General features: G+C 38.5%; 2 protein-coding genes across 3 annotated transcripts; one reads left to right on the top strand and one right to left on the bottom strand.

Moving 5' to 3' along the window:
* Positions 1 to 2: 2 nt before the first annotated feature.
* Positions 3 to 2297, bottom strand: aadacl4 (arylacetamide deacetylase like 4). Of its 2 annotated transcripts, none has more exons than XM_039673391.2 (4): positions 2058 to 2297; positions 1203 to 1428; positions 1052 to 1115; positions 3 to 949 (listed from the first exon to the last, which is right to left on the bottom strand). In XM_039673391.2, exons 1-4 carry the CDS (start codon positions 2280 to 2282, stop codon positions 166 to 168), a joined length of 1299 nt encoding a protein of 432 aa, XP_039529325.2. In that variant the 5' UTR covers positions 2283 to 2297; the 3' UTR covers positions 3 to 165. The 2 variants fall into 2 exon arrangements, with proteins under 2 accessions (XP_039529325.2, XP_088981328.1); XM_089125202.1 differs by lacking the exon at positions 2058 to 2297 and adding an exon at positions 1568 to 1976.
* Positions 2298 to 5123: 2826 nt separating this feature from the next.
* dhrs3b (dehydrogenase/reductase 3b) lies at positions 5124 to 13601 on the top strand. Its single transcript, XM_039673243.2, has 6 exons — positions 5124 to 5650; positions 10486 to 10629; positions 10910 to 11029; positions 11245 to 11483; positions 12980 to 13105; positions 13217 to 13601. Exons 1-6 carry the CDS (start codon positions 5456 to 5458, stop codon positions 13299 to 13301), a joined length of 909 nt encoding a protein of 302 aa, XP_039529177.2. The 5' UTR covers positions 5124 to 5455; the 3' UTR covers positions 13302 to 13601.
* The last annotated feature ends 410 nt before the right edge of the window (positions 13602 to 14011 follow it).

Genomic DNA, 14011 nt, shown 5'->3' with positions numbered 1-14011 from the left:
GGTAAGATTGTGTAATTAATGAATTTAATGATGAGAACTACAATCAAATGAACGAGACTGTTCAATTACATAACTTGACTGTTGTGTTAAATTGTTAGTGTATTTTTGCTCATTCAATTTTTTTTAACAGGCCATATTATAAATCATTCTGACAAATCTTTTGACTCAGAGAGTCTTTACATATCTTACAATGCTGTCCATAGCCCTTTGAGAGGATTCAAATGTCAACCAGCCTTGGTTGAAGAAGCTGATGATCCCATGGAAGCCATCAGATAGATGCTCCCACTTGACATCCACTCCTACATCCTTCAGTCGCTTTTGGAACAGAACGCCATCGTCTCTCAGCACATCAAACTCACAGGTCAGGGTGAAGGTGGGTGGACTGAGGCGAAGAACATCGTCCTCGACTAGTAAAGGGGAGATCTCTGGATCTAGGCCCTGTTTGACGATGTGATAGACGTCAGCATCGTGGCTTGCAATAACTGGCGGACTTGTGGCTCCCTTTCTAAACTGTGGTGGAAGATTATCTGGATCCAGCCATTTCTTATAGTGACGTTTTAGCTCGGCAGGAACATGCTTGCCTTCCAGAATCTGCTGGCTCACAGAAGTATTCCCGTTGAGGTACTGCAGGAAAAAGAACACCGTTCGGGCTCTGAACAATATGGGCACTGAGTGGTTCTGCTGGTATGAGGGCAGGTGGAAATCTGCCATCTGCAGAGCCGGGTAGATGAGAACCTGGGCGCAGGGAGATGGCAGATGACCATCCTGTGTTTTCGACAGCCTCTGGCAGAGAGCGGCTGCCAGGTTCCCCCCAGCACTGTCCCCACCAACTGCCACCCTGCGTGGGTCCACCCCGAAATCGGTTGCCGCTATTGACAGGAAGTGGCGAGTCACGACCTCACAGTCGTCCAAGTGGGCAGGGTACCTGTGCTCGGGGGCCAGACGGTAACTAAATATGGGAAACGGAGAAGAAAAATGACAGAATAAGATTGGGAAATTCAACCAGACAGAATTTTATATTTAAAAAAAAAACTATGTCAAGTCAGCTAACCCAACAGACACAACTGTGGTGTCACTCTCCAGTGATATATACTGACACACTTCATCGTAATCATCTGTGGAAGGACAAAGTATTAAAACATCAGTTCTTAAAACATCATCACAACAGTATTTTACTGTCTATGCATGCAAGTGAGTTTTACCAATACAGCCAAACATCCATCCGCCACCATGAAAGTAAACCAGGCCCCTTTTTTTCTCTCCCGATGCAGCTGTAGGCTCATACACCCTCACTGGAACTCCACTGAAGGTCAAGTCCTTAATACGAAGCCCTTGGGGCACTGGCCCTTTTCTGGCCATGATAAAAAATCTGCACCATCGTGTAAAATTCATCTGATGACATAGCCCCAATCGCTCCAGAATTTGGCCCTACAAAAGAGATTCGTTGACAATGATTGGCCAATTCATAAAATTCATGTTATTAAATGAGCCTCTCAGGGAGTAAAGAAGTCAACTTTCACATTTACATTTATTCACTTAGCTGACGCTTTTATCCAAAGCGACTTACAATTGCTATGTATGCCAGGGGTCGCATGCCCCTGGAGTAATTTAAGTGTCTTGCAGGGACACATTTGTGTCTCACAGTGGATTCAAACCTGGGTCTCTCACAAAGACCTGTGTCTTATCCACTGTGCCATCACCACCCCCAAAACTTGACCTTTTGAATGAGGTAAACATGTTCTGAGATAAGCAGAATGGCTCTATTTTGCCCTTGAGAGAATATCAAGTTAGTGATTACAGAAAAACATTAATTTCCTATGGCCAGTTTTAAGACATTCCTAAAGAGTAAATAAATAACTGAGATGGACTTTGTATTGAGCACTTAAATTTGACTAAAAAAGGCTTTGTGCTAAAATATTCAGTATAAAAAACAGAATCCGAGTATATTCTACATATACAATTGTTAGTCCTTATTTAGAAAGAATTAAGAATTTAAGAAGAAATAGGCTAACATGATTAGAGTCAGCGAATGCAACACAAACAGCATGAACACTCACCACAATGTTCATCCCAACATACGTACAATGAATCACACGTAGTTTCCCAGGATTAGCAACTCCTGGAGGAATATTTGTATTTCTCAACTCAAAGTATACTAAGACAACTACCAACAAACCAAAAACAGCAAAAAGAGCTGCAAACACAATGATCAGAATTGCAATTGCAGAGTACATGGCTACTTGAAAATGCTGCAAACAAAGAAATAAATGTTCACAATACATGTTCCCTCCCACTTTTATTGCATAATGATAGAGAGCGAAGGTTGCCAAGTCTACAGGCTTCACACAGTATGGGTCAAGTGTTGATTTTTCCCAGAAGTTTGAAAAAACTTCAGCAGAAATAAGTTAACTATGAGTGACTGTCCTATATTAAGTGGATGGCTACTTCAAAAAAAGTGTCTTTAAATTAAAGTATAGCATAATGGCACTGTAGGCCTACACATTTACTACCCTAACAAATAGGCCCAACCAGTTTATAAATAAAAGGAAATCTAAGCTGAAGATCCTAACAAAGCCTTATCCCCAAAATTTCAGTTGATAACACATTAGCAAGTAATATCAAAAAACGAATGAGAAAATATGCTGGCTGATTGTTTACAGAGATAATTGATGGTGGCATGGATTTAGAGAGGACAAAACACTGCATATTCACCATTGGAAAATAACAAAGTTCATTTAATCATATTACTACACTGTAAAAAATATGTTCAAGATTTGTTATCACAACACATTTTCTTTTGTCAAATCAACTTTATAATAATTTATTTAGTTGAGATAACTTATTATTTTGAGTTTCTCACTTCATTGTATTTACTCACTTTTTCCAGTTCAATCAACTTAAAATGTTAAGGCAACCCAGGTTACTTATTTTTTTAAGTTAAACCAACAATATTTTTTTACAGTGTAGTAATCACAACATTTTTTTCTTTTGTCAAATCAAATAATGTATTTAGTTCAGATAACATATAATTTTGAGTTTCTGGTGGTTAAATTAATTGTATTAACTAACTTTTTCCAGTTCAATGAACTTAAATTTTTAAGGCAACCAGGTTGCTTACTTTTTTAAGTTAAACCATCAATATTTTTTTACAGTTTGCATATATGCAAATAAACATTAATGATAAAACTATTTTCCTTGACAGGCAATGTTAGTACTATGGCTCCCACTGAGAATAAATGTGATTTATTTAGTGAACTTTCACTATTGATCTGTAGATGGCAGTGACACTCTAACTGAAAAGAAAAAGCCTTTGTGTTGAGCATCACCGTGCTGTTATATTTCCACAACAAAATGTGGAAGATGAAATAAAGGCTCATAATCACTTAAAAAAACAGAGGATAATAGTTTTACAGTATTCTGCGATACAGTAAATCAAATCAGCATCTGCGATTGTGGCCTGTGTTTGATCAACAGATCCAGAAATGGACCAATTTAAGTGGAACATGCTTTTCCCCCCATCAGACAACCATTAAGCCTTCTCTGAGAGTTGCTGGGCCATTACTAAGAGGCACATCATAGCACAAAGCAGTCTTTGTGAGGGTGCATTTCAACCAGTCCGGTCTGAGCAGCCCTCTATTCAGTTTTTAAGCAGTAGAAGCAGAGGCCAGGCCAAAAATCACAGTCTGGAATCTCCACAACGGCTCCTGGGTTTACTGCGTGAATTTAAGAGCCATTTACAAAGGTCTCAATGTTCTGGAGGTGCTCTGGTCTGCAGGAATCCTTCCAGTTGCACTGTGGACTAAAACCAGCAACAGGAGACCCAAGTGTGACAACATTTAGGGCAAACAGTACCAAACACCTGTTCACATTATCATGCACACATCGCATCGAAGTTGTGGACTTTGCAACCCCAGGAGTTTGAATTGAGAAAGAAGAAATAAGGAACAAATAATATTTATTTTACAATTATCCAACCTTTACAAACGTTGCCAACAGTTTTATCTCACGGCAATTGACCAAAAAAGGGCCATCATTATTACAATAAAGTAGCTTGACAGTATCAATGCCATAAAAAAATACTACCTAAATATAATAGCTTAACTAAAATAAAAATAAATGACAATATTAAGATTCCAAAAACAACAATAATGCATAGTTTAGTTTTAACCTTTTTTTTTTTTTTACATTACAAACAATATCCGCCTATGTTTACCACCACGCGGTTAAGGTAAGAAATGCATCGCGTTTAAATCATGTAGGCTGAAATATATTTTTGTTCACAAACATGTCTTGACAACGGTAATTTTTTTTCCCTCGACAGTTCAACAAGTCCTCTGTCGTGTTGACACTTGTGTTTGCTGGCAGCGTTTTAAATTGGAAAAAGTGTCAATTTCGGTCACAAGAGAATAAATCATTTTAAAAACTATAGTCAACCCTGTGATTGCAATCACATATGCCAGTATGACAATACAAAACGATAAAAATAGCATTAATTATCGCGTTTCGATATGTTTGAATGAATCTTTCATGTCAAAGAAACTGAACTTGTTAGTGAACGAACCGAACTAGATAATCGTGTGCTGACCGATTGAACGAGTCGTTCGTCCAGTTCGCTAAGTTTACGTCGGTAGAAGAAGAGAATACATTCTAACGTAATTAAAATGACGTTAATTATTCATTATTTATTGAATGTCATGCCCAGTCATGCCCAGTAACTGATAAAATAGAGGAAAATTAGCCTACTGGCTTGAGCAGAAGTAGGCCACGCAAAGTTATTTCACGAAATTATACGTTTCATTGTTTTATTTATTTATTTATTTATTTTAATCTAATTAAATAAAGTGAATGATAAATGCCATTTTTAGTGAATCGATTCAAACGGTCTGAATCACTGGAATGAATCAAAATCCTCACGACTAGTTACAAGCACAGGTTAAGAGGCAACGAAATTGTGCCCGTGGTACCACTTCTGGGGGAGGGGATTTAACGTCATAAAGAAACGAACCCTCACGTCACCAACGTTTGATAATACTTCTCTCAGTCCTCCAGTTGTCAATCAAGATAAATGGTCTCTTTAAAACCCCTATTAGACCTGAGGTATCGTCATTGTCGGGTCCTGGCCGCTGTCAGTCGCGACAGGGCTCCGTCTCCGGTTCAAAGCAGCAGCGCACACTTGTCGCAGCAAGAAAACAGCTTCGTGGATAAAGAGTTTATGTGGAATAAAGGTGCGCGAAATGACAGATATTCCGCCGAGGAACACATAAACTGAGTTGGATTGTGGTAAATAGATGCATTGCAATCTATTTTGTGTGCGTCAGCGCTACAAAACAAGGCAAATTGCCTTATCCACTCATATAGGAGTAAGTTAAAGGTAATCGCTCCGAGCAAGGATTCAATTAGTTCAGCAAATGTTCCATGCGAGAACTGAGATAAGGAGATACTGAGACGAAGTGAAATGGATCTGAAGGCGCTGGGCTGTGTGGTGATCTTACCTATCCAGATACTCTACTATATTGTCAAGGCGACCGTGTGCTGGGTCTTACCGAGCAGGCGGAGAGATCTGACCGGAGATGTGGTGCTTATCACGGGTGGCGGACGGGGCATTGGCCGTCACCTGGCGAAGGAGTTCGCCGTGCGTGGAGCTAAAAAGGTAACGTACTTGGTCATATTGCGGTATTTGGGTACTATTTCTATTTAACACTTTTTATAAATAGTGCCAATGTTAGTAGTAAGCCCATAGTTTCAATAGGTGGTCTGACTCTTTCTGACAGTATGACTGATCATTTGCATCATACATAGGTATTTGGCACATGGAACAATTATTAAAACAACTACTATCATTGTAAACACATTATTTAGCCATTTATACTTAATGAAGTTACTTTCAAGAAATCTTAATTGTCATTTAGTATAAATAAGTCAAATAAAATATAAAGTTTAATCTTAGTGATGGAAGCTACGTTGCACTTCCCTGAATTTTAATTATACTGATGAAGAATATCAATTAAAAAATTAAGTAATGGAAACAAAGTAGTTTCAACAACGATGAAAACAATTGTATAGTGTTGCTTTATTGTAATAATCATAACTGTAGAAACTATGTTTTTATACTGTGTTTAAGTAAGTGAAGTTAGCTAACTGTGGTTGTCATGGTATTAACACAAATCACTAGCATAGTGGATGAGGGTTTTTGTTTCGAAAAGTAGCACTGGGCTACTCCTCTCCCTAGAGACATTATAATGTCCTCTTCATAAACCCATTGTCTTAACAGTGCATAGGTCATGACCCCTACGGTCAACAGACCAATCGAAATGTAGAGCTGGATCCCAATGTCTGGTTCAACTTGTACAACAAACTGGGTCAACTAACAAACAGCTATTTTGGGGAAAAACAGCCTTCTTTCAAACTTTGACAGCTCTCATGTTTAAATTATTGCACTGGTCTTGGTGGAGACCCCTCTACAGAGGCCAGTGACCCAAGAAATTCATGGTGCCAGCAAACTTTGACCTTGGCTAAATGCTTGAAAGATTAGACGTCTGACTTTTCTTATGATTTTTTCTATCTGCGGTATTTAATGGCTTTATTGAATATCTCACATTGGCAGTAGTGTTGGCTAATGTTTGTGTCTCAGCAGTAAGACTGCAAATAAGAGTGATGTGTGCTGAAAGTCAAGAGCTGGGAAGAAATGTCTCAGCTGCCTCACCCACACAAGACATTGCATTATAAATAGACCCAGTGGCCCAACTGTAATAAACAGAGCTTAATAACTTCTGTAACCACAGTGACAGGGGCCCCAATGCTTGTGGCATTACACCCAAGGCTTTGATTTAAACACCCCCAGCTCAGACAAGCTTGTGTGTATGAGGCTAAATAAAAACCCATTGTAAAAGTCACAGCGCAAACCTCACATGGCAAACAGACTTCAGATCCCTAAATGCTCGCTGACACAAGTCACCTTTTACATCATCACAGGGCAAAGGTCTTTGAAAGAAGCAGCTTTGCAGCAGTATGCGAAAGGAAGCCACCGTGCTTGTCAACACCCCGTTGTTAGCCATTGTCAAGGTGTAAAGACTCTGGAAAAGACACCTGCAGTGGCAATCTTCACAGTTACCCCATTCTTGGAATGCTAAAAAGGCATGAATCATAAATACACAGGATAGGATTTAACTTGACCACCCTTGCCTCTAAGTGGGGATTTTAATTTTCCAGAAAGCAGGCCGTTATTATGGCGTCCAAGAGGTCAGCAAGTCCTTACTGCATGGTAATTCAACACTAGAAATATTCTGCAAAAGTTACATCATCGCCCGCTAACCTAACCCTAAACGATGATTTTAAGCAAGAAAAATAATTCTGGACGTTACAGAAGCACCATCATCGGTGACCATCCATGTGGTCCCATGGCTGATGGCTTAAGGAAGTGTGAAGGAAGTGAGCCCTATGTAAATTACTTTCTGTATGCGTATGGATTCGGGGGAGGGTGGCAGGGACCATACAGCTCCCAGCTGGGCAGTGCCCTGTGGCTGACCCTTCTGTCTCCACACTAATTAGACAGCGGCAGGCGACTGCCTCCTGAACTCCTTGTGCCCCCATGCACATACAGACCCTTTCCAATGGGAGCAAAGTGAATTACTTAGGCAACGTCTACACTAATCCATTTGAAAACACATCCATTTCTTTATATTTTGGCCTTCTGTTCTCACTGAGACTGTGTTTTTGAGCTTGTCAAGAAACGCTCCCAGTCCCAACTGGATATATTTTGCATTCTAATGTGGACCGTGAAAACAGAAGTAATTGGAAACAATGACGTTTAGTCATGTGACTCATATACCGATTGATAACTATGTGTATACCAGTATGTTTCTACTAGTGCTGTTCACTTTTGCAAAGTTGACAGAAAAATGTACTTGTATTTTCTGTCCTGCAGCAAAACTTAAATCTATGTATTCATGCAAAGTAAGATGATTTTAGTATTTTTGACATTTTAGTGTGGAACACAAAACTAGAATGCAAAGTTTTAGGAAACGCTTGAAAATGATTGTGTACAGAGAGCGTTTTGAAATGAAAACGCCATTTTGGATTAATGTTGATGTTGCCTTAATATCGCAGTAAAGGTTTAAAAATCATTCTAAATATAAAAGAACAGCAGATTTAAGACCACAACTATAGCAATAACACCTCACTTTCACAATGATTTTTTAAAAACATTGACAGCCAATCAGAATCCATCCTGCTTTAAAGAGCTTGAGCATTTAAAACATCAGACACCAAAACTGCAGTGTGTTGATAATCATCGGACTGGATTAAGCACAGTTTGTTTGCTCCTTATTTTCGCATATTATATGCTAATACAGGGCACTCAACCATTGCTACTCTAAGGACTTTAGTGATAAGACTTGTAAATGTGATGTGTGCAGATGAAGCTCATAGTGTGATTGTATGGGAGACCACCTTGTGAGCTCTTGTTCTCTGACAGAAATATCAAGATTGTTGTGAAATCCTATTATAAGCTTAATCAAGACCTTCCCAGTAATTAGCTCAAAGGCCATGCATATTAGGCAGACCCATACAAACACACAGGCTGGGTTATCAAATAATCGTCCATTAGGCCAAAGTCTTGAAACCACCTGCAGATCAGACCATCTTTGGCCTAATTCATCAGCAAACATCACTGATAGTGATTGCTTTAGGTTAATTAGGATGGCTAGCATTACATTGTTATTTGAGTAGAATGAATTTAACTAGTCTTAAGTTTTTGTTGAATAATATATCTTCCCCTTTCAGATTGACCATGTTTTTCCACATAGGAGTTGGCTGAAATTCATACTTAATGAAACGAACACACAACATGCTCAGAGAGACTGGAAATTTCCACAACCCCTTTTAAAAAGAGAAAAACAGAATTGGGCTAATTGCAGGCACCCTTGGCAAAAAAACGTGTTGTATCAATCTTCACAATCAGCCTGCAGTGTGAACAATGTTACTGTCCACTTCCGTATTTTCAGTATTCAGCTTTTTAAGAGAAGCTTCAAAATAGACCCTGGGTTTAGCTGACAACAATATTTTGGCTCTAATCAAATTTAATGTTAATGGAAGGCTAAGTCCTCTTCACAAGCCGTTGTTATAAATTGTCACTCACAATAATGGCACTCTGGAGCTTGTTAGCTCTCCACAAGTCTGTGATATATTCACAGATATCATCACACACATATTTTTACTTATGTGTGAAATCATATTTAGATATACAACTCAATAGACTTTTATAAAGTTAATTATAGTTAATTATAATTACTCTGCACATGTTTTTGTTAATATCGTGAAATATAAATATTCAGTTAGTCTGAAATTACAGCCATATAGAAATATTAAAGAAATATTTTAATAAAATTAATAAAAATGGCAAGGCATATAATACAATTCCTAAAACTAAATAAAATAAAACGTATACATAAATAAATCAAACTAATTCAACATTTATAATCCTATCATAGTATATCAATAGCACTTTAACTATAACGGAGCTAATAATAAATAAATAAATACATATTTATCATAAATAATTGTTCCCAAAGAGAGGTTTGTCATATTTATCTAACTTCTGCAGCCAAACTTGTACAGAAAGGACAGCCAAGTTAACCAACACACTGTTGTGCACACAATATTTTGTGGTTGTTGAAGCAGAAAATGGCCGGGTCCGTACGCCCAGCAGACTGTGTAATCTTTATGAGAATTTGTCTGTGAGAGATGATGAGGCAGCATCACTGATTTCATTACATTTCCTTGGCCTCTCAGACTGAAAAATTGAATTGACCAATCACTGCCCCCCGTGTTCCCTGTCCCAACCAATCCATTCATGCAGTCATCTCTCTTATTCCTTCCCCAAACTAATAGTGGCCTGTGAAAAATAGCCCTACTGTTCCTTCAATGAAATGGCCTCTTCTGTTCTTACTGTAACTACTATGTTTCACATGTTGGTGTGGTATATATTCCTCAGCAATTGATCAAGTTTTTTGGGGTAAAATAAATAGAATTTTAAAATGTATGTGTATGGAGTACTATATTTCTGCTATTCCTCATATAGAGTTATACGTAAATGTGTTTTTAATTTAAAATGGACATAATTAAATTAAAAAAAAAACCAACACATTCTGACTCATGCTTTTCGTGTCAAAAGTTTTGGCATGAATTGTAGGCCACATAGCCTCTTGTGTTTACAAGTAAACTCCCAAATTGAAGAATAAGACATGACAAATTAGGCAAGACACCATTCAAGCCCAAGAACTGACAATATGAAATACTTTCAGGCAAATTAAATCTACTTTGAGACACTAATTCATGACAAAGCACTTATCAGTGACCTAGTATGGTTTTGCTTCCAGAAAGATGATTTATTGCCAGTGTGGCAGATCACATTATGTTTTGTAAACCTTTATATTTCTGCTTTCTGTTCTGTTTCACCTATGACTTTTGGTCCCTATCTCCAAACAGATAATCCTGTGGGGCCGGACTGAAAAATGTCTGAAGGAGGTGTGCGAGGAGATCGCCCTCATGGGGACAGAGTGCCATTACTTTGTTTGCGATGTGGCCAACAGAGAAGAAGTTTACAAGCAAGCCAAGGTTGTCAGAGAAAAGGTATGCCCCATAATATCATACCCTGAGGAGTTTCTTAATAAGATTATAATAAGATTAGTTCAAACTGGTTGGCTCTAATAACCTCCAATAACCCCAGTGCTGGCTTTGTCTCAGCTCTGCTGCCTTCCACCCCCATAGCCTGGAGAGAGATTACACCTCGCATGAAACGTCTGGGTTAGATAAGGCCCGGCAGAATGGCTGAGCTAACTAGCCAGAAAGGAAAACGAATAATCTGCTTCGGAAAGAATGTCTCACAGTGGGTATTTTGTTCTGATGGTAGGTGGGAGATGTTACCATTCTAGTGAATAATGCTGCAGTGGTGCATGGGAAGAGTTTGCTGGACAGTGATGATGATGCTCTTCTGAAGTCACAGCACATCAACACAATGGGACAGTTTTGGGTAAGTAGAAAAATCAAATCCTGCCCTAATCGATTTTTTCTTAATCAAAAGGCTGTTTTACTTGGATAAGCGTTACAATAGGGAAAGAAAATACGGTTGCGGTCTCATGCAGACAATTACATATTATGTTCAATAATGAACAATTTTCTTAATTTTCTTCCAAGTGTCTACTTCCAGTGATTTAATTCACCTTTTAATAATCCTTTGATCCACAGACCACAAAAGCCTTCCTGCCTCGTATGTTGGAACTGCGAAACGGCCATGTTGTGTGTGTCAACTCCATCCTGTCTTTGTCACCCATCCCTGGTGCTATAGACTACTGCACCTCTAAAGCATCCTCACTAGCCTTCATGGAAAGCCTCACTCTGGGGTTGCTGGACTGCCCGGGTGTGGGCTGTACCACTGTCCTCCCGTTCCACACCAACACTGAAATGTTTCAGGGCATGAGAGTCAGGTGAGCTGAAGTTTTAAATTAAGGAGTACATGGGTACAGCACAACTGGATTAACTATTTAAAAACACCACTCATAGGGGCAGCTTTTCCACAATCATGTAAATGGTTGATGGCTAATAAAATTCCACCCTATATTTTCTCGATTATTCTGTTTGGCAGAAAGTAAAATAGGCTGGAACATCATTTCAAGTATTTTCACATCAATGTGACATCTATTTACTTTGCTAATGCGTAGCTGTCGTCTTATTTTGAACAATTTCTCATTATTCCAAAACAATTGTCTTCATAATCTTTAAAGTTGCTTTATGTAACTTTTCTTTTAAAATGAATCCTTTTTTTATTGCCAGTGTGTGAAGGGGTTGTAATCACAGATTACAATGATCCACTTTTTGGGTTTTGTTATTACCTCTGAAGGCCAGTATTCCTATTTCTATGTGAGGTCTCCGGGTCGGATTTTCTGCGAAATCCATCGGATGTGACGTGCATGTGCGCTCCCGAGCCTCTCTCCTTGTTATATACAGTCGATGCGACCGTTGCGACGGCACTGCAACTAATGACATGGAGTCTGATAACACCAAAAAACGACCTGCGAAAACACGGATGAACATTGGCAGAGCTTTTGAATTATGGAGAGACCTCCCATATTTTTTTTTTTTTATTGTGATAAATTACAAGTTTTCAGATATGCTGAAATAATGGTAAACTGTAAAGAAATAGCAAGCTAAACTACAACATATATGAGACATAAAATGAAAACAAAAGACTGTTCCAGAATAACAAAAAGTAGGATGTAACTTTTATTTTATGTACTAGATCTACTGTCTAACGTCACTCATCATATTGTTTATAATAAACATTTTCCAGACACGTTCAGTACAGTAATGTTACTTTCTACAATCTTACTGTTACAATGAAATTGTTCAGTCTAGTTCACTAACCGTTTTCATTATCATATTATACATTCACCTATGTTGAGATTGTGAAAGATACACGAATAGTTAGTGAAATTGTTCGTTGCAGTGGGAGTTTACATGAGTTTCCAGCATGTTGTGTAATGCTTTTTCCAGTGTGTTGAAAGTCCCAGTGTGGTCGTGTGCCGTGAGTGCCCGCTCTTGTGTTCGAGCACGAACGCTCTTGTAAAAATTGGCTGATAGATTGGCTAAAACATCACCGATAGAGTCCGCTAAAAAAATACATATAGCACCTTTAATCAGAATGCAATAATTGGCTTTTACTCCAAATCAACTTTGGTTTTCACATTGTCAGACTTTTTTTTAGAATATTGATCAAAAGCCAAATCGCTTTTAAGCCATCGTTTTAGGCAAACTAACATTTGGTCTGGCTTCATTGTGGTGTGTAACGCCCACTTTAATTGATCCAATCAATTCCCAATGGATAAAGTCCTGGACCACCTATCTTTAAATGTAATACAATGGTACAAATACAATTTTTGTATGTGTGACAAACAACAAACACAAGTGTGGGCTTTCTCTGCAGGTTTCCCCAACTCTTCCCTCCTCTAAAGCCAGAGGTGGTAGCGCAGAGAACAGTGGATGCTGTTAGGACCAATACAGCTTTTGTTTACTTACCCTGGACCATGCATGCACTCGTTATCCTCAAAAGGTACAGTCTGAATCATGTTGGTAATAAAATTGTATTTCAAAAGCAAATTATTTCAGCAAATATGTTTTGGTTTGCTTTACATTTAATCACTTTGTTATACCCATCAAACAGTATGCTGCCGCAGAGTGCCCTTGAAGAAATCCACAAGTTCTCAGGAAGCTACACCTGCATGAATACTTTCAAGGGACGGACATGAGAGGTCTGGAAACGACACATTCCAAGTGTTACAGGTTTTTATAGTCAAACAGCAATGGAGTTCTTATGGAGTATTCCAGAAGCGATGAGTTACAAGAAAAAGGCGGCACGCCAGAGCACATAGTGCCTCATTTCCAGGACCATTTTAAGGTTATCCTGTGGGTTGAATTGTTGGATAAACACAGAATGGACAGAAAAAGCCTCAATCGAACGCTGTACTGTATGCATACTTTAAAGTTTGTATCAATCACCTTTTAACTACTGTCACTGTAAATATAGCATCTGAATAAAAAGCAGTTTTAAATACAAAAGGATTTTATTGGGATGTTTTAAAATCAGAATTAAAAATGTATTTAGACTAGCCCTGCGCGTTATACAGTTGTAATGTCTGTGTTGCGACGAAAGCGACGAATACCACTTCAGCACTTCATAGTCGCCAACACAACAGGCTTGACCTGGTGCTCTAGCACGTGCGCTGACTCGCTCCTCTGTCAGAAACTTTCACCGTGCTGCTGGTGGAAAGAAGTGAAAAAAGTCAGATATGTTTTACTTCATTTTTCTTAGTCTTGTCTCTTTTCAGAATATACAAAAAACTGTGAGCTTGGTTTATATTTTCAAAGCAGGGCTTGAGTTACCTCAAACTTTATCTTTGTGTTGAAGGTTTGGCTCGATTGTAACTGTTCTCAGAACAAAGTACAACATTTTGAAAGC

This window comes from Pimephales promelas, chromosome 21 (assembly GCF_988280905.1).
Source record: "Pimephales promelas chromosome 21, fPimPro1.hap1.1, whole genome shotgun sequence".
In the NCBI taxonomy this organism is placed as follows: Eukaryota; Metazoa; Chordata; class Actinopteri; order Cypriniformes; family Leuciscidae; genus Pimephales; species Pimephales promelas.
The sequence above is the reverse complement of the archived record's forward strand: the minus strand, read 5'-3'. Positions and strand labels throughout refer to the sequence as shown.

Excerpts from the sequence above, each read along its gene's own strand:
- aadacl4 (XM_039673391.2), bottom strand. The coding sequence starts at position 2,282 with ATGTATTGTGAACATTTATTTCTTTGTTTGCAGCATTTTCAAGTAGCC. Across the intron at positions 1,429-2,057 it reads ATGTTGGGATGAACATTGTG|GGCCAAATTCTGGAGCGATT; the intron begins GTGAGTGTTCAT and ends TCTCTTTTGTAG. Across the intron at positions 950-1,051 it reads ACCACAGTTGTGTCTGTTGG|TTACCGTCTGGCCCCCGAGC; the intron begins GTTAGCTGACTT and ends TCCCATATTTAG.
- dhrs3b (XM_039673243.2), top strand. The coding sequence starts at position 5,456 with ATGGATCTGAAGGCGCTGGGCTGTGTGGTGATCTTACCTATCCAGATA. Across the intron at positions 10,630-10,909 it reads CCAAGGTTGTCAGAGAAAAG|GTGGGAGATGTTACCATTCT; the intron begins GTATGCCCCATA and ends TTCTGATGGTAG. Across the intron at positions 13,106-13,216 it reads GCACTCGTTATCCTCAAAAG|TATGCTGCCGCAGAGTGCCC; the intron begins GTACAGTCTGAA and ends CCCATCAAACAG.